Source organism: Miscanthus floridulus, chromosome 13 (genome assembly GCF_019320115.1).
Source record: "Miscanthus floridulus cultivar M001 chromosome 13, ASM1932011v1, whole genome shotgun sequence".
NCBI classification, from domain to species: Eukaryota; Viridiplantae; Streptophyta; class Magnoliopsida; order Poales; family Poaceae; genus Miscanthus; species Miscanthus floridulus.
The window spans coordinates 78,356,249-78,371,066 of NC_089592.1; the positions used below are offsets into that span (position 1 = coordinate 78,356,249).

Consider the following 14,818-nt stretch of genomic DNA (forward strand, 5'->3'; position numbering starts at 1 on the left):
ATAAATATATAGTCTCACACGCATGCATAAATGAAGTCTTACAAACACATACTTACACAAACACTACATGTTCAACAACTAGCTAGCCCGCTATAACGACTTTCCCCTTGATACCTTTTCGTTCCCATGGCATTATGTCTTTGGGGAGGTTCTTTTCCACAACACTGATCTTTTTAGGAAAGTCTATGAATAGCGGCATCTCATCGTAATTATTGTAAGCTTCAACATCGTCCACGCCATCAACTCCAATAATTTGCTGTTTTTCGGAGGCAACCATGTGCTTTGTCTTCTTCTTCGGGGGCAGGTTACTTTGTGGGTCAGACATATAGAAAACTTGTGCGACACGTGAAGCGAGCACCCAAGGGTCATCTTGGTAGCCTAGATTCTCGAGGTCCAAGACTCTCAATCCGATCTCGTTCAGTTGGTGTTGTTTGATCCAGCGGCATCGAAACAGGGCCACCGTTATATCACTTCCATAGTCAAGTTCCCATATCTCTTCAATGATGCCAAAGTATTGGATCTTTCGCCCCAATCCATCGATAGCCTCTATTCGAACGTCGCTGTTTTGGTTCACATATTTACTATCCTTTGTGTGGGTATAGTACGTATACCCATTGATGTCATAAGCATTCCAAGATGTCACTTGTCTCGATGGCCCCTCTGCTAACCTACTGATGGTAATAGAGTCTATGGTTTCTCCAGGCGTTATGTTTTGGTCCTTCAACCATGTAGTTAGTCATTGCTTGTGTTGTTTCATGACCTAATCATACGAACGGCTATTTCTCTCTGCCATAATGATAGCCAAGTGTTCATCAATGTACGGTTGCATCAGTTGTGTACTCTGCAAGACACTGTAATGCGCCTGACTTACCTCTTTGTAATTATGGTTGATGAACACTTTTCTACCACTAGTGCCCTTCCCAGCCAGCCTACCCTTGTGACGAGAATCGGGTTTACCAATCCCTTTCTGTACTTTTAGGTACTCTTGACAGCACTCGATAACTTCTTCAGTACTGTAACCCTCTACAATAAAGCCCTCTGGGTATGCTCGATTATGCACATATCGACTTAGAACTGACATGAACCGCTCGTAGAACCACATTTCATGCAAGTAGCAAGGGCCTAGCGCCTGTATCTGATGAACCATGTGAATCATGAGATGTGGCATTATATCAAAAAAAGCAAGAGGTAAACACATCTCTAGTTGATTTTGTGTCTCTACCATAAATTCATGTAGGTCACTCAGCTCTTGCTTGCCAACCGTCTTCTGTAAGATCTTCAAAAAGAAGTAGCGCATGCGGGTGATGGCCATTTTCAAGAACTCTAGCTTTATAGCCCTGATTGCAATAGGTAGAAACACTATCAGCATCACATGACAATCGTGAGCCTTGCAGTATGTTATTGACAAGTCCTTCATCGACACTAGCTTCTTCACATTTGCTGAAAAACCAGTCGAGACTTTGATCCCCCTTAGAAAAGTGTATATAGCTCTCTTCTTGTCTGGTGTTAGGTTGAAGCACGCTACGGGCAGAGTGTATTTTCCATTAGCCTCAGGTACCGAGTGAAGCTGTGGCATCACGTTTAACTGCACCATGTCTTTCCGTACTTTCAGACCATCATTTGACTTGCATGTGTCCATCAAGGTAGCAATGAGACTCTCAAAGACATTCTTCTGCATGTGCATAGCATCAATGGTATGGGGGACCTCCAAGTCTGGCCAATAAGGCAGATACTGAAAGAAGATCGATTGTTTCTTGAAAGGTACTCCTTCGACAGGAGGTGTGCTTCTATCTCTGTTTGTCCCATCTAGATTCTTCTTTCCATAGACGACGTGTATGTTTTCACCATTCTGTACATGTGTTCTCCATTATGACGTCTCTCCGGAGGGGGTTCAATCTCCAGGGCGTTGTCATAAAATCTAAAGAATAATTTGCTGCGGTACTTGTGACTTATCTTTAAGAAGCGTTGGTTCCTTAGGTAAACTATCTTCTTGGATACATCTAGGTAAACCCATGTAGTACCATCCAAACAAACCAAGCATCCCGTCTTCCCTTTGATCTATCCAGACAAAGCAAACAACGCGGGATAATCATTGATAGTAACAAATATTATTGCTCTACATATGAAGTCCTCTTTATGGAACGCATTGTACATCTGCTCCCCATGCCTCCATAGCCTCTCCATTTCTTGCATCAAAGGCTCGAGGAACATGTCTATATCACTGCCTGGTTGTTTAGGGCTAGAAATAAGAATAGTGAGGAGAAGGTACTTTCTCTTCTGACACAACCAAGTTGGGATGTTGTACATGGTCAAGATCACTGGCCATGTGCTATGGTCGCTCATCCTCTTATTGAAAGGATTCATTCCATCGGTGCTCAAGCCAAACCGTATATTTCTTGGGTCATCGCTGAATTCTTTGTGCTTCTCATCAAACCTTTGCCACTGACTACAATCAGTCGGGTGTGCAATCTTATCATCATCCACCTTGCGCTCATCATGCCACTATGTCATGAGTGTGGATTCTTTAGGGTTTAGGAAGATACATCTCAAGTGGTCGGTCACTGGCAGGTACCACGTTACCAAGGCAGGAATTCTTCTCTGCTTTGCATCGTTGCCTAATGGAGTGTCCTCTAGGGGCTGATATTCTTGTACCACCTTTTTTGTACCCTTCTTATTCATCTTTTTCCCCATGGAGGCTTCGTCCCCACCGTAAAGGTCATTGTTCTTGTACCGGCTGGCCCCCACACCGGGGATATTTATCCAGTGATTTGAACGTTTCGCCATGAAAAAGTATATAGTGGTTGGGGCATGCATGGATTTTTTTCAACCCCCATTGTTAATGGACTTATGACCTTCTTCGCTTGGTATGTGTTGATGGGAACTGAGTTTGGTTGTGGCAGTACCCATGACAGAAGATGCAATAGATCATTGAAACTACAGTCTGACTAGCCATACTTAGCCTTCAGGATGAGCAGCTCAAGCACAAAATGTAGCAATGTCCAATGTGTCGGACAACCCTTTTCAACACCATACACAGTCTCCTTCGATGCTTTTGTCACCTTTTCTAAATTTTCTAGACCTTTCGGGCTATTTAGTAAAATTTCTGGTCTAAGGGCTCGAATCATGTCCTCCAAATCATCTTCATCCCCGACACGTGCTCCACCATTATTATTGGCACCACCTTCGTCGTTACCATCCCAACCACTAGCATCACCACCTTGTTTATTGCCAAACTCGAAATTCATTCGTGCATCAAGCTCTGCTGAATATTGGGACATGGATTCTATGGTTTCGTCATTGTATTTCTCCTCATCCTCGTCGTTAACAATAATCGTTTTACCATGATGAATCCACACTGTGTAGTCCTCAACAAATCCTCGCATAATCAACTGTGATCTGATGATAGTCACATCTGTCCATGCCATGCGGTTCTTGCAATCTTTACATGGGCAAATAATTGTATCTTTATTCTCTTTCAATGTCGTTGCATGCTTCTTTGCGGCTTCAATAAATTTATCCACCTCTTCATGGAAACCTGCCTTGAACCTTAACGAACCATACATCCAAAAGTTCATGTACTCCATCTTTTACAACAACAACAAAACAAACATTAAAGGACTACTTATTCAGATATATATAAAAATGAAACAAATTAATAATTACTTGAGAATAATTGTATATACTTCAGATATATATGAATATAAATCTAATATAATTACATAAAGCATACAAACACACCATGGTAAAGAAAAATTAATTAATGGCCCATTTATCCATAAATAATTAAAATACATAATTATTGATTACAATAAACAATTTCAAAGACAATAATTAGCAACAATTATACTTTACCCAATATCTTTCATACAAACCCTAGTCCAATTTCATCAAATATAAATTTACAAAAACGAAATTAATAAAAAAACCAAACCCTAGATCTAGATCCACATACACATGAAACATCCATAAAACTAACTAATTGTTCACTAAAATCAAGAAACATGGACCAAATAAGGGTATGATCTTGTTCCCCTCCCTAATTTACTCTAGTACATTTAAAACGTGGATCTAATTTACTTCATAAGTAGCTCAAGCACCATAGAAGAGAGAAAAACAAAACTCTAATTACTCACTAACCAACCATTAAAACTTCAAAAAAAGTATAGAATATCATTTTCTTACCTTCTACAACCTCTCCACCAAAGGATTTGAGACCAAAACCTTCCCCCTTAGTAGAACAATTTTTAGGAGGTGTCCAAGGTCTCCCCACCTTTTTTTTCACGGGTTGGAGTGAGTGATCCGAGGAGGAAGGTGCTGCATATGTTTTATATGGGGGGCATTTGTAGGGGTGGCTGGTGATTGAGCCGTCCCTACGAATCAGAGCTATAAATACGGCTGGTGATTGAGCCGCCCCTATAAATCAGACCCCATTTGTAGGGGCGGCTCGTAACACCAGCCGTCCCTGCTGTTCCATTTGTAGGGACGGCTGGTGTCTGGGCACCCGAGCACACCACTGTAGGGGCGGCTCCATCACCGGCCACCCCTACAAAAAAAAAATCGAACCGTTGCTAAAAATTATTTTTTTATGTAGTGTCGGGATGGAGTTTGGTGTAGTGGTCAGTGGAGACTGGAGGGTGAACCAGAGACCGGAGAGTGAACCAGTCACCGACAAACTTATAATAGAAGAACTTAAAAAAAAAGAGCTGCAAGGATTAATTCCTGGTGAAGCACCGAATCTATCTATTGGTTAGCCTACTAAATAGCTGCCATTTATTTAGTATTAGTAATAAATGGTAAGTAGATGATTTTGTCGGACGCACGTCATCATGACTATGTGAATGAAGCATAATACACGTACAGTATGATTGCAACTAGGAACTGTACATGTTGCGCTAGAAAAGAAAAAAGACCTCAAGATGCCTCTTTGATGGGTGAAAGATAATGAGCTTAGAGCAGTGTGCTTTTGTGTGAGTGGAAGAACACGGCTTTTGAGCATGACACATGCGACCGAGGGGAGAGACTTTTGTAGTGCATTGCTTGTAAAACTTTTCGATCAGTTCCCAGCAAGAATAAAGCACAAGACACGTCGCTGTGGACGATCTCAGATTGTGGCGGACGGGCGGTGCGGCGAGACTTTTGGCCGTGGAAAGGCGTGTTTATTTAAAATTAAAGCAAAAATAATTTCGAGGGTCAAAGTCTCAAAATAAAGGAGCATCTTGCCACACGTCTCAACTCTCCAACCCCAATCATGGAAGCAAGACTACGCCATCCGTTCGTTTTCACTCGGAGAAAGCTAGATAGATGTAGCCTTTGCCCCAAACCGGAAACTAAAGGTACCGGTCAGCATGAACCAAGGTTGAATTATGTGAAAAAGAATGGATTGAGAATTCTCCTCCTATGATGATTAGTTTTGACTTTACTATTTAAGTTTTGACGGTTCATTTTTCGAGTATATGTATTGGCAAACTATTACAAAACTAATAATTTTAATCGACTAATTATTATTGAAATATTATTAGTGGAAGTACTAATACGAGTCGAAAACACGGTCATCTAAATGGTTTGGAATGTTACACGTAACTAGGGTGCATTTGGCTCCTGTCTGCAGCCTGCCACAACGGTAGGTGAGGCGGTGGCAAAGACCGATGTGTCGTTCGTCACAGAAAAAATGGCTATATGCAAACATGTGGGGTATATAGCAACCAAATCTCTTTGCTTGAGCTTATTCAGCACTATTTTTCAGCTATGTAACAGTATTTTTCTCTCACAACATTTTAGCATAAACATCAGTATAAGCCGAATTTCAACATGGTAAGCCGCAGACTGTTTCCAGCTCTGAATCTCGTTCCCAACCCTGGTAAGCCAAAATCCGTCGTGAATCGATTAAGGAAGACTAGTGTTTCTGGAACATGATGTTGTTGATGAATTGCCGTTGAAAAATAGGTTGGATCACATGGTAACTATGCCACAACTGATCTGCTTTGTTTATGTCGCATAATATTTTTTTTCTCTGTAGAAACTACTAGTATAATTATGCATTGTGGATGATGATTTATAGTTGTGAAGTTTTGAAGCTATAAAAACTATAGATGGTTTCTGTATTGAGAGTGCTCTTACCTTATTCCTTTACGGCGAGACCACCAGTGGCAAATGAGTCGAGACCACTGGTAGCAAAAGAATTGGGACCTATCTCTAGTTTAAAGTCGAACAATTTTTAGATTTAATTTGCTTATCTTTAGTCCTAAATAAACTTACGACGTGGCCAGGACATTGTAATCAGTATGCGATGACTTCCGTGATGATTCACGCCGAGGTTTGTTCAGAAAATTAATAATAAAATAATAATAATAATAATAAACCTTTTGCTTTATAGCAGGGCAAAATGCGATGACAAGCGAGCCTATGAACGGGCGTCGCCGTCTCTGCCCGGGACCCTAATCCCCGAGCCTATCAAGCGTCAAACTCCATCCGTCCATCACCAACCCTCCGATGGGCCCCATCGCCGTCGATGTCCTACCCCTCGGTCCCTCTTGGTCGCAAGCGACAGTAGCAGAGCGGAGCAGCGCAACAAGGCCGCGCACAATCCAATCTGCACTGCCAAAGGCCAGAAGAGCACACGAGGAGGCTTTTACATGTGTGTCATTAAAAAAGTTTGTAATTATATATATGTTATTAAAAAAGTTGACCACACATATGCCACCGTTCTGAACTTCTTTTCTCTCTAAGCTATTCTGTCTGTTTTTCTACTTAACGGTGTCAAACCGACAGGTGAAATGACTATTTTATCCTACGGTGGGGGTCCGTTTATCAGCCACCCAAACTCTCTTTTTCTCTATCTTTCTCTTACGTCTCCGTTCCGCGCTCCCCGTGCTTCTGCTCGTCGTCGTGGCGCAGGCGGTGTGCTGCTGCTTCCCCTTCGCGGTGGTGGAGCTCGTCGTGCTCACGGTCGTGGGTGTGCCCGCCGCACTATGCCGCCGCGCGCTCCGCGCCCGCGCCGCCGCGGCCAAGAAGAAGGAGATGGCGGGGATGGACAGGGTGAGCAAAGGGGAGCTGCAGCAGCCGAGGGCGGAGCTCCCCCGCGCACACCGCGAGGCGCTCGTGCACGGCGTGGAGGCCTCCTGCTCCCGCCCAGCCGAGCCCCTCGGTGGTGGTGATGGCACGGTGGTGGAGCTTGTGCACCAGCGTGAGGCAGGAGCTCACCGTCGCGTGCGACACCACGCCCGACGCCGCGTCGTACGCGGAGAGCAGCACCACGCACGTGCCGCATCCGCCTACAAAAATGGGTCGTCAAGCTCAAATCGCAGAACGAAACGGAAGAGCGCGGGGAAGGGAGGGAGGGAGGAGGAGGTCGGGGTGGCGTGCCTTCGCCGCAGCCGAACTTGGGCCCGGTGAAGCGGGTGCGGGTGCGGAGGAACTCGAGGAGGGTGGCGCCGGGGTCCATGTCACCCTCGCGGAGCTCCACCCGCTCGCCGTTCACGGCGAAGACCACCGCCGCTGACGCTGAGGAGGAAGGAGTGAGCACGGTCGAAGGCGAAGCAGCCATTGCGGCGCGGAGAGGTGCGCTGTGTGGGCGCGTGCGTGTCGGAACCCGATTCCCATCTGGGCGGCGCCACCAGGAATGGGCAAGCAGCAGCAGCTCATGGAGCCCCATGACGACTTGACGAGGCGGAGCTTCTTCTCGCGGTGGTCGGAGCCGGAGGCGGCCGCGCCATCGTCCCCGTCCGCAGAGCCGACGCTCCGGCGGTTGGAGCTTCGCCCCTGGGGCTGCTGCAACTGCTGCTCCAGGCGGTGGAGCTCTGGCCCGCCTGCCGTGGCGTGCGCCATGGCCGCGTGGGAGCTTTGTCCGCCATGGCAGCGCGGGAGCTCGAGGCGGAGGAGCTCCGCCCCGGCCACCGCGGGCGCGCGCGGGCGAGCTCCGCCTCGGCCAGCCACGGGCGCAGGCGAGCTCCGCGGGGCGCGCGTGCGGAGAAGAGAGATAAGGTCGAGTTTAAGAGAGAGAGAGGATATGGATGAGAGGAGTATTATTGACTTTTTGGCTGACCTGACCCACTTGTCAGGACTTCCAAACGGTGAAAAATGAACAGAATGCGAATAGAATGACTTGGAAAGAGTTTTTTTTTTTAGAACGGTGACATATATATATATATGATCAACTTTTTTAATAGCTTGCATGTAATTACGGACTTTTTTTAACAGCACACGTATAAAAGCCTCCGGCTAGAGCGTGTGCGCGGGGGCTGTCTGTCTGTCTGGCAATTTGTTAGCCTTGGCAGCTTCTTGGCTTCCGAGTTCGCCAGTTCCCACCACCGCGGCGCGCGCACGCAGCGCGCTGACGGAGGGAACAAGGGCGCGCGCACGCCGTGTAGAGTGCCCTGCCAGGTGCCACAGCTGCGGGGAACACCTGCTGCTGATCGCCTCACCGATTGATTTCCCGGCGCGAGGCGGCCGGACAGCGCGGCGAGGAGCAGAGCAAGCGTGGAGGACAGAGGTCCAAGGAAGAGGAAGGGAGGAGAGGGCTAGTACTCAATGGCGCCGCCGGACGAGGGTGCGGCAGCAGGCGGCGCGCTGCGGCGGTGGGTGCGGCGGGAGACGCTGCTGGGCCTCGCGCTGGGCCAGTTCGTCTCGCTGCTCATCACCGCCACCGGCTTCGCCTCCTCCGAGCTCGCCCGCCGAGGTACGTCTGCGTGTATACCTACAGTCCTACACTACACTACACTACACTACACTACACACGCAGCGCCGCCTTCCCCGCCCACCCGCCGGCCGCCGCCAGCCATCGCGCGCGCTCGATTGGTTCGCCGCCGCCGCCGACCACCGACCGCCGACGATGGCGAGTGCTCGGTACTGTTGTGTTGCCTGTTGGGAATTATTGAGGGATCGCGCACGCACGTTCCGTGATAATGAAATCGATCGAAATCTGCGGGAAAGATTTGCGCTTTTGACCCTTCTGGTGGTGCAGCGCGGAAGTAGGGGAATCTGGATCCTCTGCAGTCGACTCGCGACGCTTTTGCTCCAGCTCGACACGGTTTTTTTTTTCCCCAACAGTATAATGCCTGAGCTCTTTGACTAATCATTTCACTGGGGAAAAGTTGTTTTTTTAAATACCCTAACTGTTCTGTTTCAGTTGGATATATACGTTGGTCTCAGCTCACTTTAGTTTCTTGCAAAGTACTCCTAGCTTTCGAGTTGAGATAGTTCCGACTTCTGATCAGTTAACTGACACTGCAACATGTTTTCAGGGATCAACGCGCCGACATCGCAGTCGCTTCTTAACTACATCCTCCTCGCTGTGGCCTACGGCAGCGTTCTCCTCTACCGGCGGCAGCCCCTCACGGTATGCAATGCATCCTTCAAAGTTCCAACTGTTACGTCAGAGTGAGCTGTCATGTCAGAAAGTTCATACACGGAAAATGTCCAGCTGTCATGTCAAAGTTCCAACTGTCATGTTTTCAGGGATCAACGCGCCGAACCTGTTGATTCCTGTTCTTGGCCATTTGCGGCTTCTCGAGCGCATGGCCATCCTTTGGCTTTATTCCATTTTGACCTCCGGTCCTTTCTACACCGTTGAAGCTTGCTTGTAGTGTAGCCTACAAGTTTGACATGTCACATGTGCATTTATATATCTTATCTTTTCGCTTCTCAATAGTTAGGGCCTATGATCACTGCCTGTAATCTTGGTGTAGGACTGGAGCACAGCAGGATTGATGCTTAGCCCTTGTTTAGTTCCACCCCAACTTCCAAAAAATTGCTACAGTACCTGTCACATCGAATGTTTGCGGCCCGTGCATGGAGCATTAAATGTAGACGAAAAGAAAAACTAATTGCACAGTTTGGTGGGAAATTGCGAGACGAACGTTTTGAGCCTAATTAGTCCATGTTTGAACACTATTTGCCAAATAAAAACGAACGTGCTACAGTAGCCCCAAAATCCAAATTCCTCCAACTAAACAAGGGCTTATTCTGATTCTGTTTTTCTCTTAGAGGCTGTAACTAAACTCATCTTTTGAAAGAAACTGGGACAGCCTTGGGGCCCTTCTTTTGAAAAATATTCTGATTCTGTTTTCAAATACAGCTTGGTTAGGCCAATTTTTTGGTTGGCAGTGACAATGTTTATAGGTGGCATCGTAATGCAGAATCTGTACCCTTTTCTGTGCAGATAAAATGGTACTACTACTTAATACTTGGAATTATCGATGTGGAAGCTAATTATATCGGTATGTAGTTAACACAAATTAAACCATTATTTCAATTTCTGTTGGCTCCATTAATGTTTTTGTTTGCTTGTGCAGTTGTGAAGTCATACCAGTACACATCTTTGACAAGCGTGATGCTGTTGGATTGCTGGTCGATACCGTGCGTCATTGTTCTTACTTGGGTATTTCTGAAGACGAAGTATGGGTTGAGGAAGTTCCTTGGCATTGGAGTTTGTGTGGTTGGCCTTATACTAGTTGTATTTTCAGACGTCCATGCCTCTGATCGAGCTAGTAAGAATATGCTTCTTGTCGTGCTATATATGTGCCTATGTTACAGTGCCATATAAAAACAACAATATTTTCATGGACACTGGAAAATTGTTCAATTTCTGTGCTCAACATTCATCAACATAGCATATTTTCTTTTTCCCTTACATTCTGACATGTCTTGCAGAAGGACCTCATCCATTGAAGGGTGATCTGTTTGTAATTCTTGGTTCAATGCTTTATGCTTGCAGTAATGTTACTGAGGTAACCAGCGACTTGCTTGGCTTAACTTGCATGTCACAACTGTTTATATGATTGTTTCTTGTTGGTTGGAAAAAAAACGTGTACAAAGATATTTAGCAATTCTTCTCACTGAAATTCAGGAGTTTGTTATCAAGAAAAGCAACAGAGTGGAGTTGATGGCAATGTTGGGACTTTTTGGAGCAATTGTCAGTGGCATACAAATGTATCCTTGGAATTAACCCATTTTCGTATTTTTCGATCATATCCTATACTCTCATCCTTCCATCCAAGGAATTTTCTTTATTATTATTATTGTTTCCTTGACATTGAAACAGTAGTATACTCGAGCGAAAAGAACTTCACTCGATTACATGGACTACTGGTGCTGTAAGTATATCTCCCCATCCTTCTTGATGCCAAACATTTTGATTTTATTCCTTAAACTCTGATCAATGCAAATCCTAGATTATTATTTTTATTATTATCCAGACATGGTTACGATTCTCCTTATCATGGCTTTTTTATGTTGTTTCAGGTGCTCCCTTTTGTTGGATTCGCAGTAGCAATGTTCCTGTTCTACTCCACTGTACCAATAATTTTAAAGGTACTGCAGGGTTGCTGGAGCTTACTGATGATCCTGACTAATAGTAGTATTTTCAGTTTTTTTTTTCTGATGTTGCATTTGCATTCGCATTCCCTTGTCTGTTGCAGATATGTGGCGCAACCATGCTGAACCTCTCGCTCCTGACTTCAGACATGTGGGCTGTTCTGATCCGCATCTTCGCTTATCATGAGAAGGTTTGTCCACTGCCCTGCATTCTTCTGCACATTCAGAATTCCCTATTAGGAGAACTAGATACTAGTACCTTGCTATAGAACATGCCCAAGTTGGAACCGTAGATGACTCAGCTTGACTAAGTTCATCGTTCCCAAGCAATACTAGAACTGACAAAAATGTGCTCACCGAGCGTGTGTTTACACATGGCCAGGTCGACTGGATCTACTTTGTTGCTTTTGCTGCCACGGCGGGCGGCATCGTCTTATACTCATACAAGTATGGCTCGTTTCACCATCATTTCAGATATGGCTGCAACCTGGCACGCTTACACATATGGTTCTTACTACTACTGAGACTAAGAGGACTCTGGTTGCACGCAGGGGCTCCAATGAGGTGGAGACGGCACAGGTCGCCGGGGCCAGCGACGAGCATGGCAAGGACCGGGACGAGGAGGCTGGAACGCAGAACCCAGTGTGAAGCTCTGGTGCCAGCAATGGCTGCCCCGTCCCCACTCTCTAGCAAGGAGGTCCCATCGGCTGCCAGACATCCAGGAGGCTACTAGATTAGCTGTGATGAGTTGTTGTACTAGGATAACAGGAAGAGCTTGAGAGTTCAGGCTTGGACTGCTTGAGAGCGGCAATATTGTCAGAGAATTTGATGAAGTGTAGCAGGACTTACTTGAGATTTGACGGAAATAATTTTATTTATGTAAAAGAAGAACAGTTGATAACACACCAACAGCGAACCGTCAGAAGATTAGGCTGATGCATTGCCAATTCTTCAAACATAACCAATTTGACCTTATATATAGTTCACGAAAGTTAAGGACTCTATAGTTCTAAGTGTCAAGCATAGCCCTATCAAAAAAAAAAAAAAAGTGTCAAGCATAGCCATGGTGCAAGACGGAAGAACATACTAGATAATATTGGTCTTTGTTTACCCACGGCTTTAGTGCTTGCAGATGCATTATCTAATGTAACAAAGATCTCGTCAGTTGTACCATACTCAGAACCACATAGATGCAACACACTCAACAATATTATCACCATTGTGTGAGACATCAATAAGCCTAGGACTTCAGGTCCTCTTCTGGAATTGCCAATCAACATTAACATAATAGGATTATAGGAGACAACATTATCAGTCTTAACATTATTAGACGAGATATCAGATGAGCAACGGAGCAAACATACTGCCAAGACTGTACAAACTTACCACAAACAATCATTGAAATACTTAGCAAAATCCCCGGTGGTGGTGTTCCCAGAGACGGTAACAAATCTAGGATTACGAGCGACCTTTATGTACCAGTGATTGCACTCATCCATCACTGGCACTCCGGTTCCTTAGGGCCTGTTCGCCTGAACTTATCAGCCGGCTTATCAGCTAGAATCTACATTATTTTTCTCTCACAACAAAACAGCTTCAGCCGCCTTATCAGCTGGCTTTAATAACCTAAGGAAAAAAAAATCAAGAAAGAGGATTCGAGGATAGATTTATTTGTTGGAGTATAAGTGAATTGTTCATCTCTCGTCAACAGCTTAAGCTTTTGGGTTGAACTGTCCCAAAAATAGAGGATATGAGTAAGGTCCTGTTTGTTTCCCCCTGCTAAAGTTTAGCTACTAAACTACCAAACAAACTGACTAAAAACCGACTAAAGTAGTTTAGTCACATTAGTACCTTAGTAGTAGCTAAAGTGAGCTAAAGTACCCAGTGGACATGGCTGCCCAAAATTATTGCCGGTCCCTCACCCTGATTTGTGCATTAGGGGCAGTTTGATCTTTGTTGAACTACTTTAATAATCTTTAGTCACTTTTAGTCACTAGAACCAAACAAGGGTGACTAAAGTTTAATCATTGATTTTAGTAGCTAAATTTTAGTCATGGAAAACCAAACAGGGCCTAAGATGGCCAAAACAAGTGGCATGTGTCAGTGTAGATAACCAGAAGATTGAGAAAGGATTAGATGAAAGATTGATAAAGGATCGTGGATCTAGAGAAGGACCGAGTCGCGGAGAGGCGGCCAAGACAGAGCCAATGTGGCATCGATGCGAATTGGAATGGAGCGGGGCTAGGGTTTATGAAGGAGGTGGCAAGGACAAGTTCAAAAAGGATAAACTTGATGGGGGCGTCGACAAACCGAGTTAGCCTCCAAAAGAATGCTGAGGCCATGTTTAGATGCAAAATATTTTTGGAGTATTGGAAAACTACTACGGTTTCCCAAAATAATTTGTTCAAAAACTGTTGAGTGTTTAGATACAACAAATCCTATCATCTCTAAAACCATGGTTTTGTTAAAATTAGTCTTTTTGGAATTTTAGAAACTCTAGACACTACTTTTTTTTTCTTCTAAACCACTGTTTTGTACCTCTTTAGATTATAAACCAAAGCTTTTGAAATCTACATCATTCAAACATGACCTGGGTGTTAAAGGACCAATTATTATGCATATGCATGATAACTCTAGATGAACTCCAGGAGTGGAGGGGCGCATACTCATCTTTTTTCCTTTTCCCTTTTCTCTGTGCTCATCATCTACTGCTCTAAGCTGCTTAAGTTTTCCTTAATTATTACAGTAATGCTAGATAAATCGCCCGCTCGCTTTGCGCCTCGCCCGTGTTGTCCCCGCGTGCGTCGCCTACGCGCTCAGCGTGCTACGCGCCTCTGCTCCGGGACGGACCCCGCCCTCGGCCGCGTCGCCCCCGCTCGCGCTGCGTGGCTCCACCCACCTGCACCGCGTGCCCCCGCCCAGACTCGCGCTCTATTGGCTTGCCCCTGCCCCTGCCAAGGTCCGTGCCACCGACGAGATCTACATCGGCGACCTCCACGCCACTCCGCGACATCGAGCTTCGCGCCGACGTCGAGCTCCGTGTCGACAAGCCTCCATTTGTCCAAGCAGCGAGCAATGCTAAAAGCGCATGTTGCAATAGTATGTTTCAAGTATTTCAGATGTTTCAGAGGTATGCTGCAAGTGTTGTATATCGATGTTGCAAAAGTAGATCGAGATGTTGCACATGTTCTAATGGCCATACACGTATGTTTTAAGTGTATGTTCCAATATTTCATATGTTTCAGACGAATGTTGCAATGGTTTATCTGGATGTTACATATGCATTCATGTTGTAAGCATATGTTTCAAGTGTTTTCATGTGTTTCATGTATATGTTTGCGAGTGTTTCATCTTTACGTTGTATATGTTTGCAATGATTTTCAAAAATTTTCAAGCATTTTCGCAAGTGTTTCATACGTTTGTTTCAAGTGTTTCATTTGTCTTCTTTTGTAAGTTGCAATTGTTGCATTTGGATGTTTCAAAAATAGATCAGATGATGCACATGGGA

At 45.2% G+C, this 14,818-nt stretch overlaps 1 protein-coding gene across 1 annotated transcript; it reads left to right on the plus strand.

The window, feature by feature from the left end:
* Window positions 1-8,222: 8,222 nt before the first annotated feature.
* On the plus strand, window positions 8,223-12,252 carry LOC136500850 (uncharacterized). The gene is made up of 11 exons (XM_066496311.1): window positions 8,223-8,674; window positions 9,240-9,334; window positions 10,157-10,214; window positions 10,290-10,484; window positions 10,648-10,724; window positions 10,844-10,926; window positions 11,039-11,090; window positions 11,239-11,307; window positions 11,415-11,501; window positions 11,693-11,757; window positions 11,862-12,252. Exons 1-11 carry the CDS (start codon window positions 8,527-8,529, stop codon window positions 11,956-11,958), a joined length of 1,026 nt encoding a protein of 341 aa, XP_066352408.1. The 5' UTR covers window positions 8,223-8,526; the 3' UTR covers window positions 11,959-12,252.
* Window positions 12,253-14,818: the final 2,566 nt, after the last annotated feature.

Bases quoted from the DNA above. Each gene is read 5' to 3' on its own strand.
- LOC136500850 (XM_066496311.1), top strand. From the start codon at position 8,527: ATGGCGCCGCCGGACGAGGGTGCGGCAGCAGGCGGCGCGCTGCGGCGG. The intron at 10,485-10,647 runs GTAAGAATATGC...CATGTCTTGCAG, and splicing joins CCATGCCTCTGATCGAGCTA to AAGGACCTCATCCATTGAAG. The intron at 10,927-11,038 runs GTATCCTTGGAA...ACATTGAAACAG, and splicing joins ATTGTCAGTGGCATACAAAT to TAGTATACTCGAGCGAAAAG.